Source organism: Drosophila navojoa, chromosome 5 (assembly GCF_054131105.1).
Source record: "Drosophila navojoa isolate 15081-1374.11 chromosome 5, UAZ_NAV_1.0, whole genome shotgun sequence".
NCBI lineage: Eukaryota > Metazoa > Arthropoda > Insecta > Diptera > Drosophilidae > Drosophila > Drosophila navojoa.
In genome coordinates, this window is record NC_142893.1 from 5896374 (window position 1) to 5922298 (window position 25925).

Sequence of the window (25925 nt, forward strand, 5' to 3'; positions counted from 1 at the left end):
TCGAGAGACAAAAATGGTTACAAATGGTATCCTGGCAATGGGCCTTAAGACTGTGAGCCCAGACACTTCATTGGCTGCAGGGCTAAAGGAGTGCAAGAGTGCTAGAGTGCGAGACTGCGAATATGACTGCGAATGCGAGTACGAGTATTGTGGCAAGTGGCAATGCTCGACGACGCCAACGACGATGATGATGACGATGACGACGACGATGGCGACGACGACGGTTAGCAGCGGGGGCAGCGGCTGTGGCTGGCACTGCGGCAGTTATGCCAAGTCAGCGTGATGCGCGCAAAGTGACGAGTTTTTAATGAATTTGTTTAACTCAGGTCAGGCAGGCCTGGCAGGCCAGAGAGACAGCCAAAGTCTGAAGCCCCAAAGACTTTGGAGTCTTCAAGAGCCAAGCAGAAGCAATAGCAAGTGCCCCATGCCTGATGCCTGATGCCGGGTGCCTGGTGCCTGGTGCCTGATGCCCGTGCATCGTTCATATTTGAAGTGCTAGCCCAGCTAGGATGTGTTGTGTAGATTTGTGGATGCTAGCGCTGACGGGCCGTGACGACTACGACGACGCCTGAGCTGAGCTGAGCTGAGCAGTGTGCTCTTCTGCTCTGCTCAGTGTGTGCAAGGAGTTGTATTTTTCTTCTTTACTCTCAGTTTTCTTCTTTTTTTTTTTTGAGCAGTTCCTGCTGCCTCTTCAGGCGCTGTTGCAGTTACGTCCAAGTCGTCATCATCAGCGACGCCAGCGTCTAGCATGAGTGGTCTGGTATCTAGCAATGCAAACAATGGCAGTTTCACTTCAGCCACACTCACGTCCAGCCAACAGCCAACAGCCAACTGCCAACTGCATCGAAGAGCTAACAGCTCCAGTTCCAGTTTCATTTTGAGGAGCAGTCGTTGCCGTCACTTTGTGTGTCCTTCGCCGTTCACTTTCGTTGACCACGAGGCGACGATACATTTTCTTGTATTTCTTTTTCTTCTCTGTTTTTTTTTTTTTTCTTTTTCATTTGCTTTTTTCCACTGTTTGCTCCTCTTGTGTTCAACAAAATGTTCCAAATTGTTGCGCACTGCAAACATTTCAAGAATTTGCGCTTAACAAACTTCGAAAAAACGTTTTTTTTTCTTCTCAGCTCCAATATATGTAAGTGGATGGGAGTGTGTGTGCGTGTGTGTGTGTGTGTGTTTGTTAAGTTTTTATTTCTTTGTTTGCTGACTGCACTGAAATTTATACGCGGGCAAAGACTTTGGCAAAATAATTAAAACGAAACGCAGCGCAGCGCCGCCAAGCTGTTCCCACAAAACAAAAGACTTAGGCAACGAACTTGACGAAGCCCCTAACAAACGAAGACAGAAATACAGAAAAACGTTGAAACAGTTAGGCTAGTTATCGTTATAGCTAACAAAGACAGACCATAACATCATTTGTCAAATCCCGGAGCCCGAGTCAAAAATGAAAACACATGTATTTGTTTAATTCGATTAAGTTTTGTGGGGCCTGGACCTTGCTGCTGGCTAACAAAGTATAACAAGTTTTTTTTCGAGCGCCAGCTTCTTTCCCACCATATTGGCAACAGTTACAGCAATAACAAACAGCTGGCTATAAAAGGCTGGCAGCGATAAGACCGTGCCAGGCTATGAAGACACTGTGCCAACTGGAAAGTCGCCAACCGAGCTACGATTTATCATCAAAGCTAAGCTCGAAACAAAAATACAAACAGCAACAGCAACAACAACAACAAATCTGTAGCCAAAAAAAGGCAACCCGGTTGAATTGATGCCTCGCAACGAGCTACAAAAATTAATGTTAATTAATTTGACTTAAACTGACAATTTCAACAGACGCATTACTGCGGGGCAAATAGCAAAATTCGTAAAGAAAAAAAAAGGAAAAAAAAAACGACAACAACGAAAATAGCTAAAAATAAAGATAGCTAAAATACGTGTGTTACAAATATTGAAAAAAGCGAACCAAAAACAAAATCAGATCAAAGAAGAACAACAAATAAGATAAAATGTTCACGAGCTTATGTGTGGCCACAAAAAAAAAAAAAAAAAAACAAATGTCGCTCGAATTAGATTTGGATTCCATTTGAAATTTAGATCGATAGATAATGAAAAGACAACAACAATGGCAGCCTCTCTTTTAAGGTGCCCCCATAGACAGCTGACACCATATACACTATATACTCTATATTTATTTATTTTTTATTTAATTTTATGCTTATTTATTGCAAACGTTATAGCATCTATTCCCTTTGATCTCTTGTGCTAGTTATCTATGCATGGCCATTTGATTTCATTTGATGTGCATTCACTTTGAAAGACCCTTTTAATATATTTTATATATTGTATTATTTACATATTAAATACGAGCTACCTATTAGAAATTAGTTGTGTTAACTTTACAATAACTGTAAAAATAAAATGTTGCTGCTGCTGCTCTGGTTGCTGCTCATAAATTATGTTTATGCTTGTCATTCGATACTGAGCAACTTTTAATTGTTTGTGCAAATTCAATTAGACAAATCGTGAGTCTAACTCCACTCACACACACACACACACACACACGCTAAAGTTCTCTCTCACACAGCAGCCGCAACAGCAGCAGCAGCTTGGTCCCAAGAATGCGCCAGCTTCGTTGTTGTCGTCTTCGTCCGCCCGCCTGTCCTGCTGTCTGAGTCTGCCACAGTCAGCTCTGCGTCTCTGAGCTACACTCGAGCAGGCAGGCGACTCATTCCGTTTCCAACGCACATTCGCGCTCTGTCCTCGAGTAAAAATTCTCTAAACATGCTGTCAAGTTATGTCTACATTCCTTGATCATATTTTTTCCAACCTTTTTTCCCCCACACTAACGTGGACTCGATGCGTTTGTGTGTTGTGTGTGCGTGTTCGTGTTCGTGAGCTGCCATTGCAGTGCGCTCTTGCTGCGCAAAGAGCACCAAATACTAGTTTCTTAATGTGCCGCAGCAAATGTGCCGCGCTGAGCATAAAAATCAACAACACGAACGCTTCAAGAGCTTCAAATGGACATTAAAATGTTCACGGTCTACTCAGCTGAGCCACTCTCAACTCACGAATTCCCTCTCTCGTGATCTCTCTCTCTCTCACTCTCTCGTTGAAATTCACACTTACTCATTGAGTGAGTTTTGAGTTTGAGCTATGTGCGCTCTTAAGAGCTGCTCTTAAAATATTAAAAAGCTCAGAATGTTTTCAAACAAATTTATGTTGTATTTTAAAATATTATAAATAATATATTTTTAAATATAAAATATAAATAAATATAATTAAAATAATATATACATATGCTCATATATATACATATGTATATTTATATCATTATTTTTTACAAAACGCTTTGCCATCGGCAAAGTTTCTTTGTTACCTAAAAACACACATATATAAATATAAATATAATGTACAAATTCCATACCCCATTCCATTTTAAATGATATCATGCTGATAAACATCTTTGAAAAACGAACAAAGTGAACAATTATTGTTAATTTTAAGGTATACTGAACTAAATAAAATATATTTGATCATACATTATTATTACGAAAAAAACAAATTGGGAATTTGGTATAAAATATTTGAAAATTTGTCATTTGAGTCGTTGTTCACTTGCTGGACGCTAAGAAAAAAAAACAATGCACACCAATTGGTATATCTATTGCTTAATATTCGCTTGTGTCATAAACAATAGCTTCGGCGAGAAGGTAAGTTCACATCAATCGAGTTGTGGACAAGAAAATTCATGCTTGCCCATTTTATTTATTAAGCAAGTTCTCGTCAAGAGAATACAGTGTGCGCTAAAGAGCAAGGTAATAGCCAGTGTGGATTGCTCGAAAGACAATGATACTTCCCTTTCGTTTTACATGAAAACAATCCATGACATTGTGAGGCTTTACGGCTTATCGAGCCTATACATCTACATCACTGGTAGAAAGAATGTGGTACAGCTTAAAGGACTACGCACAGAGTTCTGCCAATCGTTGACGGAACGCAAGCGTCCCAATTTGCTGGGATTGATCAATGCGGGACTGCGAAAAGCGCACACGAACTTTCCACAGAAATGTCCCTTTCATAGCGTGAGTTGGTGGCTGGGAAATGTGTATATTAAAGTAAATATAACGTATGCTGTTCCCCGATTATAGAATACCAGATATATATTGGAGCATCTTCAGTTCGATTCCAAGTATTTGCCCAACTATATACCGGAGTATAATTTTACGTACATTGGCAAGTTCTTTATGAACAATGTGCTCACGGCTGAAGTGAAAGTCACTGGAGGAGTTTGTAATGTCGGCAATGATTGTAGATGATATAAATATATGTATATCACTGACATAAATAGTTGATTTATTTTTTTTGCACTAGCTTGAGGCTAGTGTTATGTTCTGCTTTCAGGCAACCTATCAAATAAGCTATTTTAGTAAGCTAAAAATATTTGAATAATTATAAATGTTAAAATCAATTATTTGTTATCAAGTGAAAGCACAATAATAACATTGCAATGTACATATAATGATGCATGGTTTACTGCACACATAGATAAACTTTTATTGCTTCAATTTGCAATGTACCTGTTCCGTAAAATGTTCCAGAAGTGAATATAAAATGCTCCTTATTTGTATCGTAGCTCAGTCTTTTGGCTCTCTAAAGATGAATATAAAATGCTTTATCAGATTGTTCTAACAAATTCCTAAGATACATATTTGTCTTTAAAAGCTCATTTTGATAGCGGAAATGCAATGCATTGTAAAGAGTAAGTTGCTAGCCCGTCTGGACTGTGTAAAAGACAATGATACTGCCATATCATTTCAGTTCATAGCCAAACCAAAGACCTTGTGAGCTACTACTGCATACCGAGCTTCGCTATTAAAGTAAATGGTATCGATAATGCGTTACAGTTTAAAGGACTTCGCACAAATCTTTGTGACGCCTCAACAACGCGTAAACGGCATAATTTTTAATCAATGATCGACACGGCCAGACTCAGTGCGAATACCAACTACCCCGGGAAATGTTTTTTTCATAAGGTGAAGTTTTACAGCCTGCGTTAAATTCAAGCATAGAGATAACGTAATAAACTGTTTCCAAGCTTCGTGAAAATGATTTTCATTGCCGGAAGCATACAGAGTAGATGGATAGGCTATCCAAATATCGAGTTTTCCTTAAAGTTCTTGAAGACTTCATTAACATTACTCTGAATATAATTTTAAAAGACAGGATGAGTGGCGAGATGTATCGAAATATACAAGAATATACATATATACATATTTAAACACGGTTTTTTTTTTTTCATGGATTTAGAATTTAAAATAAAAAGAGAAAATTTCTAGCCACATGCATATAATTTCACTTAAATAGCTAATGATAAATATCTAGAAAATAAAGGAAAAAAGTGCTCTATGAATAAGTGTAGCATTAAAACAAATTATAATTGGTGCAGAAATCGATATAAAATGCGTTGAATTGTGTCATTCGATCGCAGTTCAGTTGTTTAAATCTCTAAAGATGAACATCAAATGGTTTGTTTTCCTTCTTGTATACAACTACGTTATAGACAAGATCTTTTGCGAAAAGGTGCGTTCATAACAAGTAAATCGTGCAACGAAATTCATGTGATTAATAAATATATACTTTTTAGTATATTATCTTTAAAAATATGCAATGTTTTTTAAAGAGCCAATTGATAACAAATCTGGAATGCTCGAATGATGATACATCCTTGTCGTTTAGTGGGATCACAGTCAAAGACATTGTTAAATATAACGGCAGATCTAATATAAATTTATATGTATCTGGAAATAAGAATGTGATGCAACTGAAAGGATTACGCACGGAGTTTTGCGAGGCCCGGACAGAACGTAAACGAAATTTGATGTCGTTGGTAAACATGGGCATATACAATTCGATCAGCAACTATCCTCAGCGATGCCCCCTTCTGAGGGTGAGTTAGTGCCTGGGAATGTATTCTGGAGTAAATATATTGTATCTACTTCAAAATGATTATAGAATACCACATACTACTTAAAACATATGCAGTTCGATGCCAAGTATGTGCCCAGCTATTTGCCGGAATACAATTTTACATATACGGGAAAATTCTACATGAACAGTGTGCTGACGATTGAGGTGCAAGTCACTGGATCGATGTGCAATATCGGAAATGATTGTAGGAACTAAATAATATTTTAACTGGAATTAAAATAACCACTGAAAATGCTGTAAATGATTAAATTTCAGCAAAAAATATTCTTTTACTTTTTAAATGGACTTAAAAAAAAAAAAAATATATATATATATATATATATATATATATATAAGCACGGGTTTATTTATGTTAAAAAGGTAAAAAAAAAGGAAATTTCTCGCCATATGAAAATAATTTCACTTTAATAGGTTATGATAAAAATCTAGAAAAAAAAAAGAAAAAAAATTGCTGCATTAATTCGTTTAGCAATTAAACTAATTGTAATTGGTTCAGAAACCGATATAAAATGCTCTGCATTTTTTTATTCGCTCGTAGTTCAGTTTTACAAGTCTCCAAAGATGGGCATCAAATGGTTCACTTTCCTCCTTATATGCACGTACGCTTTAGACAAGATCTTTTGCGAAAAGGTACGTTCTGATCACACAATTGTAACGAAATTCATGTGATCTAATAATTTCCTCACATAGCGTATTCTTTTCAACACGACGCAATGCATTGTAAAGGGCAAAGCCTTAACTAGTCTGCAGTGCTTGAATGATAATACCTCGCTTTCCTTTAGCATGGACACAACCAAAGAGATCGCTGAGTACTACGGTTTATCTAATGTAAATTTATATATATATGGTAACAAGAATGTGATGCAACTGAAAAAAATACGCACAGAGCTTTGCGAAGGCCGAACGGAGCAAAAGAGACCCAATTTGATTTCGGTAATAAATAAAGGCGTATACACGTCCATTCATAACTACCCTCAGCGATGTCCCCTCCTTAGGGTGAGTTAGAGCTTGGGAATATATTCTAGAGTGTATACATGATTGTTGAATGATTATAGAATACTACGTACTACATGAGGCATGTGCAGTTTGATTTAAGATATGTGCCCAGCTATTTTCCGGAATACAACTTTACATTTATGGGCAAATTCTATATGAACAAGGTGCTGACGTTTGAGATGCATATCACTGGAGCGATTTGTAATATTGAAAGCGAATGTAGATGATTTCAAAATTATTTAAATTTTATATAAAATATTCGCTAGAAAAACAGTATTTAATTTCTTTGAAAAGTATTTTCATTAGCCAAGTAGAGAAAACAAAGATTTGATTTTCATTATCGATAAATGATGATTTCGTAGCCTGGGAATTATCTTTTCCACATGACACTCGCCCAATTAACAGGGCTTCGATTCCGTTAAATGATCATAATTTCACGTTAATAAATGTTGATAAAATTCTGTAAAAATTCTATAATAAAACAAAAAATGTGCTTCATGGTTTTGTACAGCACTTACATAAATTATTATTGTCCAATATGTACATGTATAAAATGCTGAGGATTAAGTCATTCGTTCGTAGTTCACTTGCTTAAATCTCTAAAGATGCACATCATATGGTTTAATAAAATTTCTCGCCACATGAAAATAATTTCACTTTAATAGGTTAATAGGTTATTATAAAAATCTAGAAAAATAAAAAAAGAAAAAAATTGCTGCATTAATTCGTATAGCAACTAAACTAATTGTAATTGGTTCAGAAACCGATATAAAATGCTTTGAATTTTTTTATTCGCTCGTAGTTCAGTTTTTTAAGTCTCCAAACATGGGCATCAAATGGTTCAAATTCCTCCTTATATTCACGTGCGCTTTAGACAAGATCTTTTGCGAAAAGGTACGTTCTGATCACACAATTGTAACGAAATTCATGTGATCTAATAACTTCCTCATATAGCGTATTCTTTTCAACACGACGCAATGCATTTTAAAGGGCAAAGCCTTAACTAGACTGCAGTGCTTGAATGATAATACTTCGCTTTCCTTCAGCATAGACACAGCCAAAGAGATCACTGAGTACTACGGTTTATCTAATATAAATTTATATACATATGGTAACAAGAATGTGATGCAACTGAAAAAAATACGTATAGAGCTTTGCAAAGGCCGAACGGAGTTTAAGCGAGGCAATTTGGTTTCCATAATAAATATGGGCGTATATACGTCCATCAATAACATTCCTCAGCGATGTCCCCTTCTTAAGGTGAGTTAGAGCTTGGGAATATATTCTAGAGTGTATATAATATATATTGCCGAATGATTATAGAATACCACGTACTACATGAGGCATGTGCAGTTCGATTTCAAGTATGTGCCCAGCTATTTTCCGGAATACAATTTTACATTTATGGGCAAATTCTACATAAACAAGGTGCTGACGTTTGAGATGCGTATCACCGGAGCGATTTGTAATATTGAAAGCGAATGTAGATGAGTTCAAAATTATTTAAATTTTAAATAAAATATTCGCTAGAAAAACAGTTTTTAATTTCCTTGAAAATTATTGTTATTAGCCAAGTAGAGAAAACAAAGATTCGTAGCCTGGGAATTATCTTTTCCACATGACACTCGCCCAATTAACAGGGCTTCGATTTCATTAAATGATCATAATTCCACGTAATAAATGTTGATAAAAATCTGTAAAAATTCTATAATAAAACAAAAAATGTGCTTCATGGTTTTGTACAGCACTTAAATGAATTATTATTGTCCAATATGTACATGTATAAAATCTGTATAAAATGCTGAGGATTAAGTCATTCGACCGTAGTTCACTTGCTTAAATCTCTAAAGATGCACATCAAATGGTTTATTTGCCTCTTTATATTCACCTTCATTATGGACAAGATTTTTTCCGAAAAGGTGCGTTCTGATCACTCAATTGTGCAAAGAAAAAAATTCTTGTGATCTAATAATTTCCTTATATAGCGCATTATTTTCAAAAAATCGCAGTGCTTTTTAAAGGGCACAGCTATAACTCATCTGCAGTGCTTGAATGATGATACTTCGCTTTCGTTTAGAATGGACACAGTCAAAGAGATCGTTAAGTATTACGGCTTATCTAATATAAATTTATATGTATATGGTAACAAGAATGTAATACAACTAAAAAAAATACGCATAGAGCTTTGCGAAGTCCGGACAGAGCATAAACGACCCAATTTGATTTCGATAATAAATTTGGGCATAAACAGGTCCAACCACAACTACCCTCAGCGATGTCCCCTTCTTAGGGTGAGTCAGTGCTTGGGAATATATTCTAGAGTATATATAGTATATCTTGCTGATTGATTATAGAATACCACGTACTACATGAAGCAGGCGCAGTTCGATGCCAAGTATGTGCCCAGCTATTTGCCGGAATACAATTTTACATTTATGGGCAAATTCTACATAAACAAGGTGCTGACGTTTGAGATGCGTATCACCGGAGCGATTTGTAATATTGAAAGCGAATGTAGATGAGTTCAAAATTATTTAAATTTTAAATAAAATATTCGCTAGAAAAACAGTTTATAATTTCCTTGAAAATTATCTTTATCGGAAGTAGAGCGAGCAGACACAAATAAACAGAGATTTGGTTTTCAATCTCGATAAACTATGAAAATCGAAGTGAATTCAAAGAGCTGCACTTTCGTTAAATTGTAATAGCTCCACGTTAAAAAATGTTGATAATCATCTATAAAAAATACCAAATTTAATAACAAAACAAAAAACGTGCTTAATGGTTCTGTTCGGCATTTAAATTAATTATTGTTGTTCAAGTTTTAAGTATATATATTATAATATTTAAATATGCGTTTAAATCTCTATAAAATGCTTTGGATTGTGTCATTCGATCGTAGTTCAGTGGTTTAAATCTGTAAAGATGAACATCAAATTGTTTATTTGCCTCTTTATATCCACCAACGTTTTAGACAGAATCTTTTGCGATAAGGTTCGTTAATGGCAATTGAGTTCTTCAAGAATTACCCGAAAATAATCCAATTGTTTGAAAAGCAAATTCTTTTCAAGACGTCGCGATGTTTTCAAAGGAGGAAATTATTAACAAAACTGGAGTGCTCTAATGACAATACAACCCTGTCGTTTAAGGTGGAAATGGCCAAAGACATTGTACAATTTTACGGCTTATCTAATATTAATTTCTATGTATTTGGCAACAAGCACATGATACAACTCAAAAAATTACGCACAGAGTTTTGTGAGGGCCCGACTGTGTATAAGCCGCGCACTTTGATGTCGTTGGTAAACTCGGGTATATATGGTTCGATCAACAACTTTCCTCAACGTTGTCCTTTCCTCAGGGTGAGTTAGTGCTTCGGGAATATATTCTAGTCTAATGATATTGTGTGCCTATGAATGTTTATAGAATACCTCGTATTATATGAAAAATATGCGCTTCGATGCCAAGTTTTTGCCCACATATTTGCCGGAATACAATTTTACAGTCAATGGCAATCTCTATATGAACAGTGTGCTGACGATGGAAGTGGAAGTCACTGGAGCATTTTGTAATATCGGAAATGACTGCAGATGAGCTATACATACATATATATGTTACATAATTATATAAACGATTCAATGGATATAATGTTCAACTCGTCTCGTCAAATATCAATTAGATTTCTGAAAACAACAAAATATTGTTTATAATATTACGTTTAGCTCTCTGCAATTAGTCGCAATTGAATTCTGTGCTGTGTTAGTTTGGCATTGAAATAAAAACCATAAAAATGAAACAAAAACATTTCTCATATGTGCTTGTTCTTACCTGGGTGCTAAGTGCCAGCTGCTCCCCTAAGGTGAGTTCTTCACACCATATCAAAGGCAATTTTAACGAATTTCCGTGCAAAGAAAATCATTTTTAGAGAAGTTCAATGTCAGCTGAAAGGCAATAAGGTGCAAAAAATTGAATGTTTTATGGAGCAATCGAACTCATTTACCATACGGTTGAAGACCAACGACATTAAGATAAACAATTTGGTTGGCATATCGGACTTGACATTGAATATATATGGCAAACGGGATGGAATGCGTTTTAAAGGCATACGTTTGGATCTATGCAAACTGAATGCCAGCAAACAGCCATCCATATTGAGTATAATGCAAAACGGCCTATCGAATTCGGAAAACAATTTACCCAAGAACTGCAACTTTCAGCGGGTGAGTCAAGCATGTCGGATTCTGAGACAAACTGAGATGAAATTCATTGAAATGCTTACAGAATACCACATACTATGTGCGAAACGTCAAGTTCGATGTTAATTATTTGCCATTATTTATGCCGGAATATAATTTCACATATATTGGCAAATTTCACGTGAACTATGTGAAAACCTATGATATGCGTATAACTGGTTCGCTGCTCTATGACAATAGCGATGCTAATTATACAAAAATCTGATCGCAAAATATGATAGTTAAATATAATATAAAAAGAAAAATTCAAATAGAAATGTTGTCCAATTACTGTCGCATTGCAATTGTATAGAAAATATATAAATAAATGACCAAACAATAAGAGTGGAGTTTCATATAAATATAATCATCGTTTATATTATATCGTCAGTCTGCAGTATTATATTTGCAAATTTGTTGTTCGCTAATCAATTTCATAATGCCACAAAAACTATATCTCTTTGGATTCTGTATCGCTGGACTGTTGATCTTAGGCATAGCTCAAAAGGTATTTTATACTCGATCAGGATAAAGATAATATACTTAATCTTCCATCAATTACCTTAAAATTTTCTTAAGCGCGTCACCTTTCTCGGCTTGAAATGTGATAATAAGTCCAACAAACTGTCAAGACTTTCGTGTTTTTTGGAAAATATGACTGCATTTGCAGTGGAAGCAACGGTGGGCGACAAGGATCTCAACAGGTTGAGTGGCTTAGTGGAAGCGCAACTTTCTCACTATCAGCCCAAGGGAGTTAAAATGAGTGTGGGTCGTATGGATATATGCAAGATGCTAACGACTCTCATACGACCCTCGATGCTGAGCTTTCTCTATGAGGGTATACAGAAGGCTGAGCACAATTTGCCATCCCAATGTCCCATTAAGAGGGTGAGTCACAAAACACACAGGTGACCTGGACTTGAAGGAGAAACTGAACATTAATCCCTTACAGAATGGTAGATATATGATGCGACACTTGCAGTTCGATCCAACTAATATGCCCTTATACCTGCCCGAATATAATTTCACGATTTCGGTTAAGTTCTTTGGAAATAATGGCAATCTATTTGATTTGCTTGCTTGGGGCTCATTTTGCGAAATTGGTAATGAAGTCTGTCTGGGCAAAAAAAACCAATTAAACAATTAACTGTGCAAAACTTTTGCATTACAATTTCTCTTTGATTGAATAAAGCAATCGAACGCAGCTAAAAATGTCATTAAAATTTTGTTTGGATTTTATCTTGATGGAACGTGAACTATATAAACCTGATACAGCTATTTATAATGTTTATGTTTATAAATATAATGTTCGTATTGCCGTAGATTCGGCTTACAGATAATGGGGAGAAGTATCAAAAATGTTAGTCTGTATAATGTTATCGTTATGTCGAAAATAAAGTTAATTCTAACTATGTGAATTGACGGACCTAGCTGTATTTCCTTTACTTCGGCTCAAGAGACAAAGTTTTTTAATGTTACTAGCTCGCTTGCATGAACAGGTGCCAAAGGGATTTTTTTCACCTAGAATTTACATCAGCTAAAATCCAATCCATACCTATATCCCACCTAGGTCAATGAATACTATTTCATATACTGTATGTTAGCAAGTTCTGCTCTTTAGCTGGCGAGCTGAGCACAGATTTCGTAATGCCGGTAATAATTGTACGGGAAGCATGGGGCCGAGTACATAATTATGCATGTATCAAAACTCGGAGAGCAAATAGTTGGAGGAGTTACAGCTGAGCTACTTTGTCGAAGAGAGCGCATGAGTTTCACTCAAGACAGAACCGGCACGAGAGAGAACTCGAGCGAAAGAGCGTGAGAGAGTACTGTGTGCGTGTGTGTGTGTGTGTGTGAGAGAGACTGAGTCGCTCGAAGCCGGGTTTGAGCTGCTTGTCCGGTCTTTAACTAAGCCCAGCGACAGCTCTCCAATCGACAGTCTGCCATCCAAACTCGAACGAAGCGGTACGCATGCGCGCACAAAACGCAACTAAACGATATATATGAAAAGAAAATATATATCAAGAACTATTTGAATCAAACGTGTTGTGAATCAGCTCGCTATATGCACATAAATATATACAATATCCATATAGGTGTTTTAGCTACATATATGTGTATATCTAGAGGAAAGACAGCAACGCAAACGTGAATACGGCAAAGCAGAAATAAAAGAGAGAAAAAAATAATAAAAAAGCATAAAAATTCCAGAGATCGTTCGGTGTGCGGCATACAACGTGAATGTTGCGGACGGTCAAGCGAACAAAAACCCTTAAAAAATAAGAAGGCAGAAAAAAAAATAATAAAAATAAAAATAAAAAATAAAATCAAGCAAAGGTGCGAGACAAGAAATTAAATTGATAAACCTTAAAGCAAACGACGAACAACAATAACAACAACAACAACAGCAACAGCAACGAAAAGCCTTGACCGTGCCTAGTCGCCGAGCCTTGGCAGGACTTGGTGTTGCCCAGCGACTGGGACTTGGACTTGGTTTTCGACTTGGACTTGTCGCGCTGCTGTTGGCAATTATCAAGCGCAGTGCATCAGGCTGGGAATGCCAAAACGACTGTAGACAAGTCCACTTCGCTGTGTGTGTGAGAGTGTGTGTGTGTTACGCGCGCGCGTTCGTGTGTGTGTGTGTGGTAAATAGCTCAAAGCCACGAAATTGCTTTTATCGCCGCGCCAAAATCGCCAATTGCGCAAAAATTGAAAGAAAAAAAATAATAAATATATATATATATATAATAAAACAAACAAAGGCAACAACAAAAACTGTTAAACTAGCTGACCAGCCAACAGCTTTTGGGCCCTTAGTCAACCTACAACAACAACAACAACAGCAGCAGCAGCAGCGCATCGCGTGGACCCAGCGATAAACTCCAAAAAGAGCGAGGAAATTGCTAAAATATTACCCGAAAGGCATATTCGCTATGTGCATACATGTGCAACAACAGACCACAGATACAACAACGACAACAACAACAACAACAACAACAACAACAACAAACAGCGACTGCACTGCAAAATGTATAATAAAAAATTACAACAAGTGATCGTGCAGAAAATAGATCGATAAACCGACCCAAAAAATACGAAAAAAAAAACGTAATAATAAAAAAAAAAAATAATAATAAAAAAAAAAACGCCAACAGAATTGAAGCAGCATAAAATAAATAAAAGCGGCGTTGGGCACGTTTTTCCTACGTTCATTCTGTGCTTTTTCCACAACTACTTTTTTTGTGTTGTTGTTGTTGCTTATGCTGTTTCAATTTCAATTGTGGAAATCGCAGAAAAATCGCCAAAACGTATTAAGCAAACCGGTCGAGACAAACGGAACGATAGAACTTAGCTGGACTCTGGGCAAAAGGACTAGCCCAGGCCGGGCAATATTTATTAAACAAAGCCAGAAATTAATTTCACGACTTTTCTGTGCCTGCATTTGAGCTGACTCCGCCAAGCGTGCGTTGCACGCCCTCAAAAACAACAACGAGCCGAAGGAGAAGTGGGAGAAGAACTACGACCAGCGCCGGCTTCTTTATGCGCAGCTTGAACTGGCACTCAGCTTGAGCCAGAGACAGAGTGAGTGAGAGAGAGAGCAAAATGTACGACATAAAGCGCCTGGAAGCCGGACAACAGCAGCTACAACAACAACAACAACTACAACAACAGCAAATACAACAACAACAAGCTATTGGACATACCTTTAACGAAAGGTTGAGCGGCTCGGCGCCGCTACAGCTAACCTGCAGCGTTATCACGCCCACGCCGCCAGCCCTCCCCTCAGCAAAGAGCTGCTCCAGCAGCCCCATTGAAGCCACACACATGACACTGTTGACGCTGCGCCGACGTCGGGCGTTCCAGCGTCGCGCCTGCCTGCTCAGCATATTGGCCGCCTTTGTCTTTGGCATGGCACTGGGCGTCATTGTGCCCATGCTCGGACTGCCCGATTACTTTGCCAGCACCAGCAGCAGCAGCGCTGGCAGCGTTGAGTTGGCGCCCGCTGCACTGCTGCCGCCCAGCGAACAGCCGCTGAGCAGCAGCTACGATCGACCGCCGTTGCCCTACAGCGTCTCCTTTGTCAAAGAGGAGGCCGAGCAGCTGGAGCTCAGCGCCGAGCAGGTCTTCCGCAATGCCTTCCACCTGGAGCAGGATAAGAATGCGCCCGATTCGATGATAGTCAAGAAACTGGACACTAACGATGGCAGCATCAAGGAGTTCCACGTGCAGCGCACATCGAACGGTCGCTACCGCAAGGGACCGGAGCGACGTCTAACCAAAACCGTGCAGTCGGAGCGCAGTCGGACGCTGGCCAAGCCACAGCAGCAGGCGCTGCGGCAGTCGCACGAGAACGAGCTGCAAGCGGCGGGCATCATCGATGCGGACATCTATTGGGGCGAACTGGTGGAGCAGGCGTTGCCGCAGGGCTTTGCCGCCGAGGATCAGCACAGCTGGGAGCACTACGTGGCCAAGGAGGGTCAGGTGGTGCGGCTGGAGCACGGCTGCGGACGCATGCAGAACCGTATGGTGGTCTTTGCCGATGGCACACGCGCCTGTGCCCGCTATCGCCAGAACACGGATCAGATACAGGGCGAAATTTTTAGCTACTATCTGGGACAATTGCTGAACATTACGAATCTGGCGCCAAGTGCAGCGACAGTCATTGACACGACGACAGCGAGCTGGTCGACGGCATTGGGCGACATAACGCAGGCGCAGTGGAAGGAGCATCGGCCCGTGGTATTGACGCGTTGGCTGCCCGATCTGGAGCCGGCTGGCATACCGCAGCCGTTCCAGCCACTGGAACGGCATCTCAACAAGTACGATGTCTGGAATATAACACAGCAGCAGATGCAGATGCAGATGCAGATGCGGGATGCTGGTGCGGTCATGTCGCGGGGATTACTCAAACGGCTGGAGGTGGCTGCTGCCAGCGGCCAAACGGTTGATCATCAATCAAGCATGCTTGAGGAGTCATCCGCAACAGCATCCTCGACTGCATCGCCGTTGCCAGCGTCGCCAGCGTCGTCGTCGTCGGCACTGCTGCAGCGACTAATTGAATTGGCACAATGGTCCGATTTAATCGTCTTCGATTACCTGATCGCGAACCTCGATCGTGTCGTTAATAACTTGTACAACTTTCAATGGAATGCCGACATTATGGCTGCGCCAGCTCACAATCTGGCGCGACAGAGCGAGACGCAGCTGCTCGTATTCTTGGACAACGAATCGGGCCTGCTGCATGGCTATCGTTTGCTCAAAAAGTATGAGGCCTATCACAGTCTGCTATTGGACAATCTGTGCATCTTTCGTCGTCCCACCATCGAGGCGCTGCGCCGGTTGCGTGCCGAGGGCGCGGGTCGCCAACTGCACGAACTGTTCGAGCGGACGACCAGCCCGAATGTGCGTGATGTGCTGCCCTCTTTGCCGGATAAATCAATCAAGATTCTGGCAGAGCGCATCGATCGCGTGCTGGCCCAGGTTCACAAGTGCGGCGACAGCAACAAGAGCAGCTAATGAAACGAGACGATAACAACTGCAATGCATATACATATATAAATGATATATATAGAGATAAACAATATATATATATACGTGTGTGTGTATATGCATCTCTGACTGATAAGCTGTAAATATCGTTAAATGTATGAAAAACAAAAAGAATGGAGAGCATACGAAATGTTCGACTTGTTAAACATAGATGATTAATCTTAGTTTTGCGTTAAGTTAATCAAATGCCAAATGTTCACAACTGGCCCGCACGATTTAGTCAAGAGAATGCATGAATGAGAGAATGATGGAATGATGGAGCGAGCGAGCTTAACAGTTCCATTCATTCATTCACAGTTATAATTAATTAGAGTGTGGGGCGTGGCCAAGTACGAGTATTAGCAGGACATCAGATCAATAGCCGATCGAACATCTAAAGCGAGTATTAAGCATTATGAAGGAAAAGAACTTGTCTTTAAGCATTCCCCGTTTTTATTAGCCTTATCAACTGCTCTCTACACTTTAGTTATAGTCTTAAGATACGTTTTTTGTGATATTTTGTTTAAGCATTAGTGAAAACTAATTGTAATCTATAGGTAGAGATCATTTTTTGTATAATTTATTTGCCATTTTCCGTAAGCGAAACAAATAAAAACACACAAACACAGAAGAAATCAAATCGAATCGAATTGCCATGCTTTGTTGGGGTTACAGATGCAGATGCAGATGCCGATGGAGATGGAGATGGAGATGCATGCTGCTGATATTTGCTGCACGTTGCATATACGTATATGAGCACGCCTGCGCCAGCGAGAACTTACATAGTCATGACAATAAATTGTCATTGATCTTTTTTGCAGGTGAAGCAGATGCCAAGAGATGAGCAACGGCAACGGCAGCGGCGGCGGCAGCGGCAGCAGCTGCGATTGCTTCTAGTGCTCCACGGTTAACTACTCCCATGGCTGTCTCGTCTGTGCGCTGCATTTGTCAACTTGCCAGCGGAGCGCAGAGTAACTTGCCACAAAATGCTGCAGCCGCTCCACGTCTCTCTCTCTCTCCCACTCTCCCTCGGTCTCCCCCTCTCTCTCTCACTCTCTTTCTCTTTGCTTACAGGCACTCGAGTGGCATGGTTGTCACGCAGGCCGCAGACACTGCCTCCAACTCCAGCTTCAGTTCGGCCTCGGCTTGCTTTTCATAATATCTTCATAAGCATTTGAAGTGTCCCCCTCTCTCGCTCTCGCTCTCTCCCTCTCCCTCTCTCTTTTGCTCTTGCTATGTCTGTCTCTGTGTGAGTTTGAAATTCAAGTGCAGCGACGAAGCCAGAAGAAAGATGAAGCTGAGCCGGAATGAGGCAAAGCGCAGTTCAAGATACTTTCGTCGCACACACACACACACACACACTCACCAACACACACTCGCAGACATGTGTGTGAGCCCTGCCTCTGCACAGATAGCAGCCAGCAGACCCTGGTGCCGGGCCTCAGGTCCAGGCCATCTCTGGCGGCTGTCTCAGCGTCTGCTTTAAGATTTAAGATCGCTGCTCATTAAGTGCGTCCGCGTGTCTCAACGACAAGATGCTGAGAATGAGAATCTTTTGCGCGCGCTCTCTCTCTCGCTGTCTCCCGTTCTCTCTGTCTATAGCTCTCCCACTCTGGTGCAGCCTTGGCATGCGTATCTCAGGCTCTTTTGGGCTGGCTTTTCCAGCAACTCGTCTCGTTGCCTGGAGTTTTGCATCTGATTTCGTTGCGTATATTTTATTGGACACCAGAGTAGTTCACGTAAATAAAATGAAATGAAGTAAGGCAAGCAGCCAGCCAGGCAGGCAGGCAGGCGTCTGCAACTGGAACGAGACTGAATTATATATATATATCTGATATACATTTATATATTTATTTGCATATGGTCAGCAGTGTTGCTCTATGGAAATAGCTGAAGCACTTTGCTTACTTTCCACTTAGTTGCGCGTCACAAGTTCCATAAGAAATTCGAAAGGCTCCAAAATATAAAGAGCAGCAAATGTTTAGATAACCCGTTTCTCGCTCACAACACTCCTGCTAAGCGTGCATGTGTGTTTGTGTGTGTGTGTGTGTATGTGTCTGTTGGAGCTTAATAAAAATCGTTATGCTAGTTTAATAAATATATCAAATAACCTTTAGGACGTGTTAGGGAACTTGTGACTTTAACACGTTCAGAACTTGCTACAAACTCTTTAAGCATATCGTTTTACATTTCGGATACGCAAAATCAGAATACAGAAATCTTCTGTAGTTAAAATCAAAGAGATTTCCTTCATCTAAGCGAGGTAGACCATTAAACAATATAATAGAGCTCTTTGCAGCTCAAACATAAAAAAATAGAAACAAGAAATGTGGAGAAATTGTTGAGGTGGGTGCCAAGAGGGCAGACGACCTAAAGCCCACCAGCTGTGCCATTGTCGAAGCACACACAGACACACGCAGACAATCACACATTTATGAAGTAAAACTGCAAACACTTTGCATGTATGCTGTAAAATTTACCGTAAGAAGCAACAAATACAATGCCAAACAACAACATTAGCAGCAACAGCAGCAGCAAGAACAAGAGTATACAATTTTTATGATCATTTTTTATGGGGTTATTAATAAAAGTTTATGGACATGCGCCATAAGGTTCAGGCAACAATAAAACATAATGCGCCTACAGTTAGGATACGTGGCAAGGGTAGCTCAATGAATAATATCAATTGGTAGAACTAAGATATCAAAATCTGTCGAGAAATTGATATTAAATTGAACAAAGCGAGGTGTGTGATGGGAATGTTATAGTTGAAAAACTCTGGATGTATATAGATATTTATTGAGAGAGTTTTGAGGGACTGGAAATATAAAACTTAACGTGTTCATTCACAAACGAATTTTAAACACTTTGTTGACATTCAGGTGTGTGAAATTGTCATAAAAAAAGTTGAGTAGTGTAGAATTGAAGAACTTAAGTAAAAAATAACGTTTGCATTAATATACAATTAACTCTACTGCAAGCAAGAGTTATATTACTTCCGATAACTTTATGGTAGAGACTCTTCAAGTTGAGCTGTTGAAAGAGTGTGAATACTTGTATTTCAATTATAAATACAATATCTAAAGTTGATTATGTTATAAACCGATTTTTTTGGTACATTAAAGAAATATATTTTCAAATCCCACATATATTTGAAAAGAATATAAATAGGATAAGAAAGCAAACGATTCTACCATTCTTCTATTTTTATTTAATTTATGGAATTTTTTATACAAGTTTCATTGATATGGAATATTTATGCATTTTTCCTGTTTAATTAGGGCTAATTTTATTTAATTTATTTATTTTAATTTTTACAAACATTCACAAAGCTATTCCAATAAGTTGACTCCAACCAGCGATTTATTACTATATCTACACTCTACTTTTAATGCTCTATCTATTATATTTTCTACATATACATATATATATTTCATTTTTCTCACATCTCCGTTGAACTGCCCTCGACGATTCAGTGCCGTGAGTTATTTTCGGTTAGTTTACATTGATTTGGCGAGTCTTTAAAGTTAGGCCAATGAAGTTGCAAGGCAGTTGAAACGATTCCTTTGGCTGACAACGCAACTCAAGTGTTTGGCTAGCTGTGCTGCTGCTGCTGCTGCTGTTGTTGTTGTTCCTGTTGTTGTTGCGTCGTCTCTGTGTGCACAATAATTTGCATACACACAGATACACACCAACACTCGTGCAGCATTTGCCTCTTGGCAAACTGAGCATGCAATATTTTCTCGTGTTGTATGTTTACTCTTTTCGCTTTTATTTAATGTCCATGTTGGTCGGGACCCGGCTCTTGTGGCACTTGTTGTTGTTGTTGTTGTTGTTGCTGTTTCGCTGCTTTTATTGTTGTTTTTGTAGCTGCTTTGCTTGTTGCGTTTACAGCAAAATTCTAAACAAATTGCTTCCGCACCTGCAGCTAAGAAAATCAATGCAGAAAACAAAAATCCACAAAGCAGCGCAGACACAGACTGGGGATCAGAGAACTATAAATATAGTATATAAATGTGTATGCATATATAGTTGATCTCATTGTATGCCTTGGTCAGCTAGCCGCACTTCAAAACTGAATTCGAAAAGAGAATTCCAATCAAAATAAAACATTTCCCAGACCGAAAGAAAGTGCCGGGGCTCTGGCTCTCATAACATATCATATCGTAATCCTGACAATAGGCCACTAAACTTTAGCAATAACAATGCGAACAGAACACAACTAATATTTACAAAAGAAAGGGTAAGTGCGACCAACACGAATAAAGAGACCATAACACACAGACACACACACACACACACACATGCACACCTATTTTCTGTTCCCCAAATTCGGTTTTTCTTTTCTTTTTAAGTGCGCGCGTCCCTTTGGGCGCTAACGAAATTACGTGGAAGGGCAGCAAATGTGCAGCAGGCTCTAAAGAAATTTACGATCGGCATTTGGATTTGAATTTATGAAAAACCTTCTTTCTTTTTTTTACACCTGAAAAAAAATAGACCCAAAAAAAAAAAACAGAAACAAAATAGACATAGAAGAACATCTTTAGAGATGCTTAACTGCTTTTCTTGGGAGTCTGGCCGAGCATCGACTCTCGGCCGGCTTGGTGACTGTGTTTCTTGTTAACATATGCTCGGAAAAGAAGAAAGAGAGATAAAATACTGATACGCTACAGATACTGAAGAAGAAGAAGATGGAAAAAAAACGGAGAATAACAAAAACAACAAACAACAAACAGAAGACTTAGGCAACGAACTTGCTCGCATGTGATTTGATAAGCATGCTGGGAAAAGAGGCAAATTTTGTATAAGCTTTGAGGCGACTCGTCTGTTCATACTAGGCTGCTGGCAATAATATAAGTTGTTTTTTTTTTATTTTTTATTCGTAAGTCAATTCATTTAACGATTTACTGATTAATTTAACAAACTGGTCAATGGCTCTGTCCCTGTCCATATTGACATTGACGAAGTGCAGAACTTTGTCTGGTTTGCGTATGGCTTCTAATATGCGTAAATAAATATGTTTTGGTGTAAATACCCTGTGGGTTAGGAATGGGCTGAAATGGGGTATAATAGGAATAATTTCACGGAATGGAAGGAACAGGGAGGGCTGAGTTGCTATTTGATGAGTTGATTTATCTGGTATCATTTAATTAATAAGCAATAAGGAATAAATTGAAGAATTTTATGTCTATCTTGCTACAAGTTGAAAATGATAAGCTATGTCTATTTTCATAGAGAATTTTTAAGTCTTTCTGGGCTTTCAAAAGCTTATTTATCTCTTCCTTTAAAAAAAGTGCTTTGAAATGTATAATGAGTAAATATTGTCTTTTATTTTCTCAATCATTATCATTATCAACAAATTAAGTAATCTTAAAGTATTTCATTTTATTTTAGGAATCTCAATCTGGAAACATATAACTTCATGATTACCCACAAGTGGCAAGTAAGTACCTACCGCAGTTCCTAAATATATTAGAGTCTATTAGAGATGCAAAGAACCAATACGCCTTACTATACAATATCTAATATATATACTAGATATATATTCCCCTCAAGTAAGTTAATTCCATTGCTTGCTGCCCTAGAGAGTATCTCTCTCGTCGCCCTTCTCTCTCTCTTTCTCCAGAGCTATTGAACATACGGCTTTCCCCAATATTCTTCCCAATTTTGGTCTTGCTCCGCTCTAACACACTAAGTCGAACCTGTTCGGCTCAGCACGGCTGTCCGGCTTGCGGGCCGCCTGTCCGTCCGTCTATTCACATTGTTCGAAATCTTTTTGGCCGAATCAGGTGAAGTGAGTTGATTGATTGCGCTAATTTATAACGACAATGGGTCAGATCGCACATGGACCTTTGAGCTTGGCCTGTTGTTACTGTCTGCGCAGTCAACTAACTGACTGACGGGCGGGCTGCCTAACTCTTTCTCTCTCTCTCACTTATTATCTCGCTTTCTCGCTCGCTCTTGCGCTTGCTCTCATAGCAGCTGGCTGTTGGAATCCATTAAACAACGCCTTTGCCCGGCCTTCTGCTGCGACTGTGGCTGTGGCTCTGGCTCTGGCTCTGGCTGCTGCTTGCCTGCCTGCCTGCCTGTTGCTGCTGCTGCTGATGATGATGATGCGCGCGCTGATGAATGAATCTTTTCAATTTTGAGATTTTCTTAAACGAATTTGTCAAAAAGCCTCGGAGGGCAGTGCGCAGAGCGAGTGCGTGAGGGCAATGGCAGCAGGGGCACCAAACCCTATGCAAAACTAATGAAATTAATGTTCGTTGCTTAAGTCTTTTGTTTCTGTGGCTTACACAAACTCTCTATCTCAATCTGGCACTCTCTCTTTCGCTCTTCGCTCTTCACTCTTTAACTCTTGTTCCTTACAACATTTGCTTTTGTTGACCTTGCTCTGGCAATGCATTTGTGAGAGTCGCCTTGGGCAACTTTGCAGCAGCAGCAGCAGCAGTTTAAGAGCTAGCAATGGTCTGGTTAATTGCTCATGATTGAATTATAAATACATGCAAAGCCAGCTACAGCTGGCCAGCATCTGAGCTAATGTGCCACATAATCAGCTGCCGGCTTACCAAATCAGACACATGCATCGCTCGGCCCAAATCTGAAAACAATCTACAAAGCAGGCAGTCAAGAGAGAGAGAGAGAGAGAGAGACCGTCAAAGATACAAATTTAATAAATTATAAGCCTACAAGCTCAGCTAGTAAATGTGCTTAGACAGAGTCCAAACAGAAACACGCACACACATGCACACACGCACACCAAGTGAGATGCTGTGACTGTGACCAAACACTGAGACGAGCTTTAACACCTCGGCACAACAAGGCAAACATTTGGCTAGCCAAGGGAAAACCTTAAGACGAGTTTCAGTCAGGCATTAGGTACTTTTTGTATATATATATATATATCAGTATGTGTATGTGTGTGTGTGCTTATACCTTTATATATAAACGAGACACAGCAACAAATTAACAAACACCTGAAAGCGAACCCAAACCAACGAAATCATTCGTCGCTCAGCTCGTTCGACTCGACTCGACTCGACTCTCATGCGGGTTCGTTCATGTCGAGCCCATTTTCCAATAATTAAAAGCTTCACTCCAACAACAATAGCAAGAGAGTAGTAGAAGAAGAATATGAAAAACAAACAGTTTGACTCAGAAATTCAGTTCGAATTAGATGTTTGTAGGCGTGGCTTAGACAGCCCATCGTGAACGATGGGAGAAATTCAAGTATTTTCTTGATGAATATTTTTGTTAATAAATGTTGCAAGCGTTGTCAAGTGGGCTAACAAATGGTTTTCTTCAGTTTATTGAACTGTAACGGAAGTTCGTCAGAGCCAAACAGAAATACTTGGAAAATGTAGAAAATATGAATATGAATTTGAATTTTAGATATAGTGAGGATGATAGGCAGAGTCAAATTTAAATGGAAATTGAAATGGTTTTTATATTTTAATTAATTTTTACATTTATTTATTCATTGAAATATTTATATTTTCTTAGATATATATTTTTTATATTTCTAGTTTATTTTCTATTTCGAATTATAGCAATTATGTACTTTTTTCGAGAAAAATTAAAAATATTTGATAAACGTTTTTGTGTTTTAGTTATAATTCGATAAAAGTTGGGATGGTAAAAATTTAAATTATTTATTACTATTTTATTTATTTCTATTTACGATTTCTAGTTTGTAAAGCAACAAAATTTCATCATATTAAAGATAATAGTCAGCTATATTTTTAATAGAGAAGAGGATGGTGAACACTTATGAGCTCCTCTATAAATAAACCTATACCTCATATATTATAAAATTAGAGACCATTATAATATTGAGGCATTTCAAAACCGACAATACCAACGCTTCAGTCTAGTTAACTAATTTCGGATTTGCCAGTCAATTGCACATGATTAACTTGTTTATGATGTATATGGCTAACAATCTCAATTTAGTTACTCATATGTATTCAGATAGCTCATTCATATTCGCATCTCATATGTTCCACGCTTCCATTATTTGTTATAATTACAACAATGTCCAACACATGTGCTGTATATATATCTAACAAAAGTGAGTGAACTTCAGTTGAGTTGTGTGGACCTCCCGCGGCTGGCTAATGTAAATGCCAGCTATGGGCTCTAATCATTGATCATGGATCAGTATTAACATCAGTTTAATTAGCTGCTATTTTTTTTTTTGGGGTCGCACCCCAATCACAGCAAGTTGTTGACCTTCACTTCTTAAGCGAGTTCGCGTTCTACAAAACACTCGGCTCAATTGCCATAATCTGCATAATGAAAATTTATGATTGCTCTATGATAGATCTTTTGACTATGCGCTCTAGTATTTATAAGTACTGACAGAGTGTGTGCTGTAAGAGTGTGTGTGTGTGTGTATGTGTGTGCGGCGCCAGTGCGACAAATGCCACTTAATTGCTTAGCCAATTGGCAAAGTTAGCTATTCTAATGCATGTTAGCGCTTGTTATTCAACAACATATTTAAAACACTTTAAAGTCGCGTTCTCACAGATCTATTTGCATGTGCTCATATATATGTGGCTCATGTGTATATTTATAGTTAAATGCCTGCGTTTCCAAACTGTAGCGAACTTTATTCAATGCCATTTTGGCGCCGCTTACAGCTGCCAGCCATGCATACCCTTGCAGTGGGTAGCTTAGACTGTTGATTCATGAGGACAATAACATATATTTCTTTTTAATTAGTATAAAAGATGCATACGTTTTATATATAAATATAAATACTGTATAGAATGCAGAATTTATATAATATTATTTAAGTACAGCTTAGGAAATACAATATCTAAATACATGCTGAGAACACAAAAAAAAAATGTAAGTTAAAATTGTAGTAATTAATTTGAAAGGGAAATGATTTTATATTGATGATTTACTTTATATATAAATTAATTAACAGAATTATGGTATAGAAACATATTTTAGATATTTTTAAATGAATTTGATTAATATAATATTGCAGAAAAATGTCCCTATAAAAACTATTTTATTTGAATATTGATAAATTAATAATTTAATATTGATAGCTTATATTGTAGATCTTTTTTACAAGCATTTAAATATTTGATAACTGTTCTGTAAGCCAGTTGAGATATATGTAACTCTGAAATGCTTTTCTTCTAAACATATACTCCTATGTAG

The 25925-nt window shown here is 38.5% G+C and overlaps 5 protein-coding genes across 5 annotated transcripts; all 5 read left to right on the forward strand.

Annotated features, from left to right (window-relative positions):
* The first annotated feature begins 5508 nt into the window (after positions 1-5508).
* Positions 5509-6183, forward strand: LOC149090972 (uncharacterized). Its single transcript, XM_089261965.1, has 3 exons — positions 5509-5580; positions 5645-5947; positions 6013-6183. The coding sequence occupies exons 1-3, from the start codon at positions 5512-5514 to the stop codon at positions 6181-6183; spliced, it is 543 nt and encodes a 180-aa protein (XP_089118091.1). The 5' UTR covers positions 5509-5511.
* Positions 6184-9909: 3726 nt separating this feature from the next.
* LOC149090973 (uncharacterized) lies at positions 9910-10578 on the forward strand. Its single transcript, XM_089260899.1, has 3 exons — positions 9910-9978; positions 10041-10346; positions 10411-10578. Exons 1-3 carry the CDS (start codon positions 9910-9912, stop codon positions 10576-10578), a joined length of 543 nt encoding a protein of 180 aa, XP_089117025.1.
* Positions 10579-10728: 150 nt separating this feature from the next.
* Positions 10729-11445, forward strand: LOC149090974 (uncharacterized). The gene is made up of 3 exons (XM_089261966.1): positions 10729-10843; positions 10896-11204; positions 11266-11445. Exons 1-3 carry the CDS (start codon positions 10775-10777, stop codon positions 11443-11445), a joined length of 558 nt encoding a protein of 185 aa, XP_089118092.1. The 5' UTR covers positions 10729-10774.
* A 518-nt stretch (positions 11446-11963) lies between these two features.
* On the forward strand, positions 11964-12366 carry LOC149090975 (uncharacterized). The gene is made up of 2 exons (XM_089261967.1): positions 11964-12107; positions 12172-12366. The coding sequence occupies exons 1-2, from the start codon at positions 11979-11981 to the stop codon at positions 12364-12366; spliced, it is 324 nt and encodes a 107-aa protein (XP_089118093.1). The 5' UTR covers positions 11964-11978.
* A 769-nt stretch (positions 12367-13135) lies between these two features.
* Positions 13136-17388, forward strand: fj (four-jointed box kinase). The gene has a single exon (XM_018106847.3). It carries the CDS (start codon positions 14823-14825, stop codon positions 16734-16736), a length of 1914 nt encoding a protein of 637 aa, XP_017962336.1. The 5' UTR covers positions 13136-14822; the 3' UTR covers positions 16737-17388.
* The last annotated feature ends 8537 nt before the right edge of the window (positions 17389-25925 follow it).

Excerpts from the sequence above, each read along its gene's own strand:
- LOC149090972 (XM_089261965.1), top strand. The coding sequence starts at position 5,512 with ATGAACATCAAATGGTTTGTTTTCCTTCTTGTATACAACTACGTTATA. Across the intron at positions 5,581-5,644 it reads ACAAGATCTTTTGCGAAAAG|TATATTATCTTTAAAAATAT; the intron begins GTGCGTTCATAA and ends TATACTTTTTAG. Across the intron at positions 5,948-6,012 it reads AGCGATGCCCCCTTCTGAGG|AATACCACATACTACTTAAA; the intron begins GTGAGTTAGTGC and ends AAATGATTATAG.
- LOC149090973 (XM_089260899.1), top strand. The coding sequence starts at position 9,910 with ATGAACATCAAATTGTTTATTTGCCTCTTTATATCCACCAACGTTTTA. Across the intron at positions 9,979-10,040 it reads ACAGAATCTTTTGCGATAAG|CAAATTCTTTTCAAGACGTC; the intron begins GTTCGTTAATGG and ends TTGTTTGAAAAG. Across the intron at positions 10,347-10,410 it reads AACGTTGTCCTTTCCTCAGG|AATACCTCGTATTATATGAA; the intron begins GTGAGTTAGTGC and ends GAATGTTTATAG.
- LOC149090974 (XM_089261966.1), top strand. The coding sequence starts at position 10,775 with ATGAAACAAAAACATTTCTCATATGTGCTTGTTCTTACCTGGGTGCTA. Across the intron at positions 10,844-10,895 it reads GTGCCAGCTGCTCCCCTAAG|AAAATCATTTTTAGAGAAGT; the intron begins GTGAGTTCTTCA and ends TTCCGTGCAAAG. Across the intron at positions 11,205-11,265 it reads AGAACTGCAACTTTCAGCGG|AATACCACATACTATGTGCG; the intron begins GTGAGTCAAGCA and ends AAATGCTTACAG.
- LOC149090975 (XM_089261967.1), top strand. The coding sequence starts at position 11,979 with ATGAGTGTGGGTCGTATGGATATATGCAAGATGCTAACGACTCTCATA. Across the intron at positions 12,108-12,171 it reads CCCAATGTCCCATTAAGAGG|AATGGTAGATATATGATGCG; the intron begins GTGAGTCACAAA and ends AATCCCTTACAG.
- fj (XM_018106847.3), top strand. The coding sequence starts at position 14,823 with ATGTACGACATAAAGCGCCTGGAAGCCGGACAACAGCAGCTACAACAA.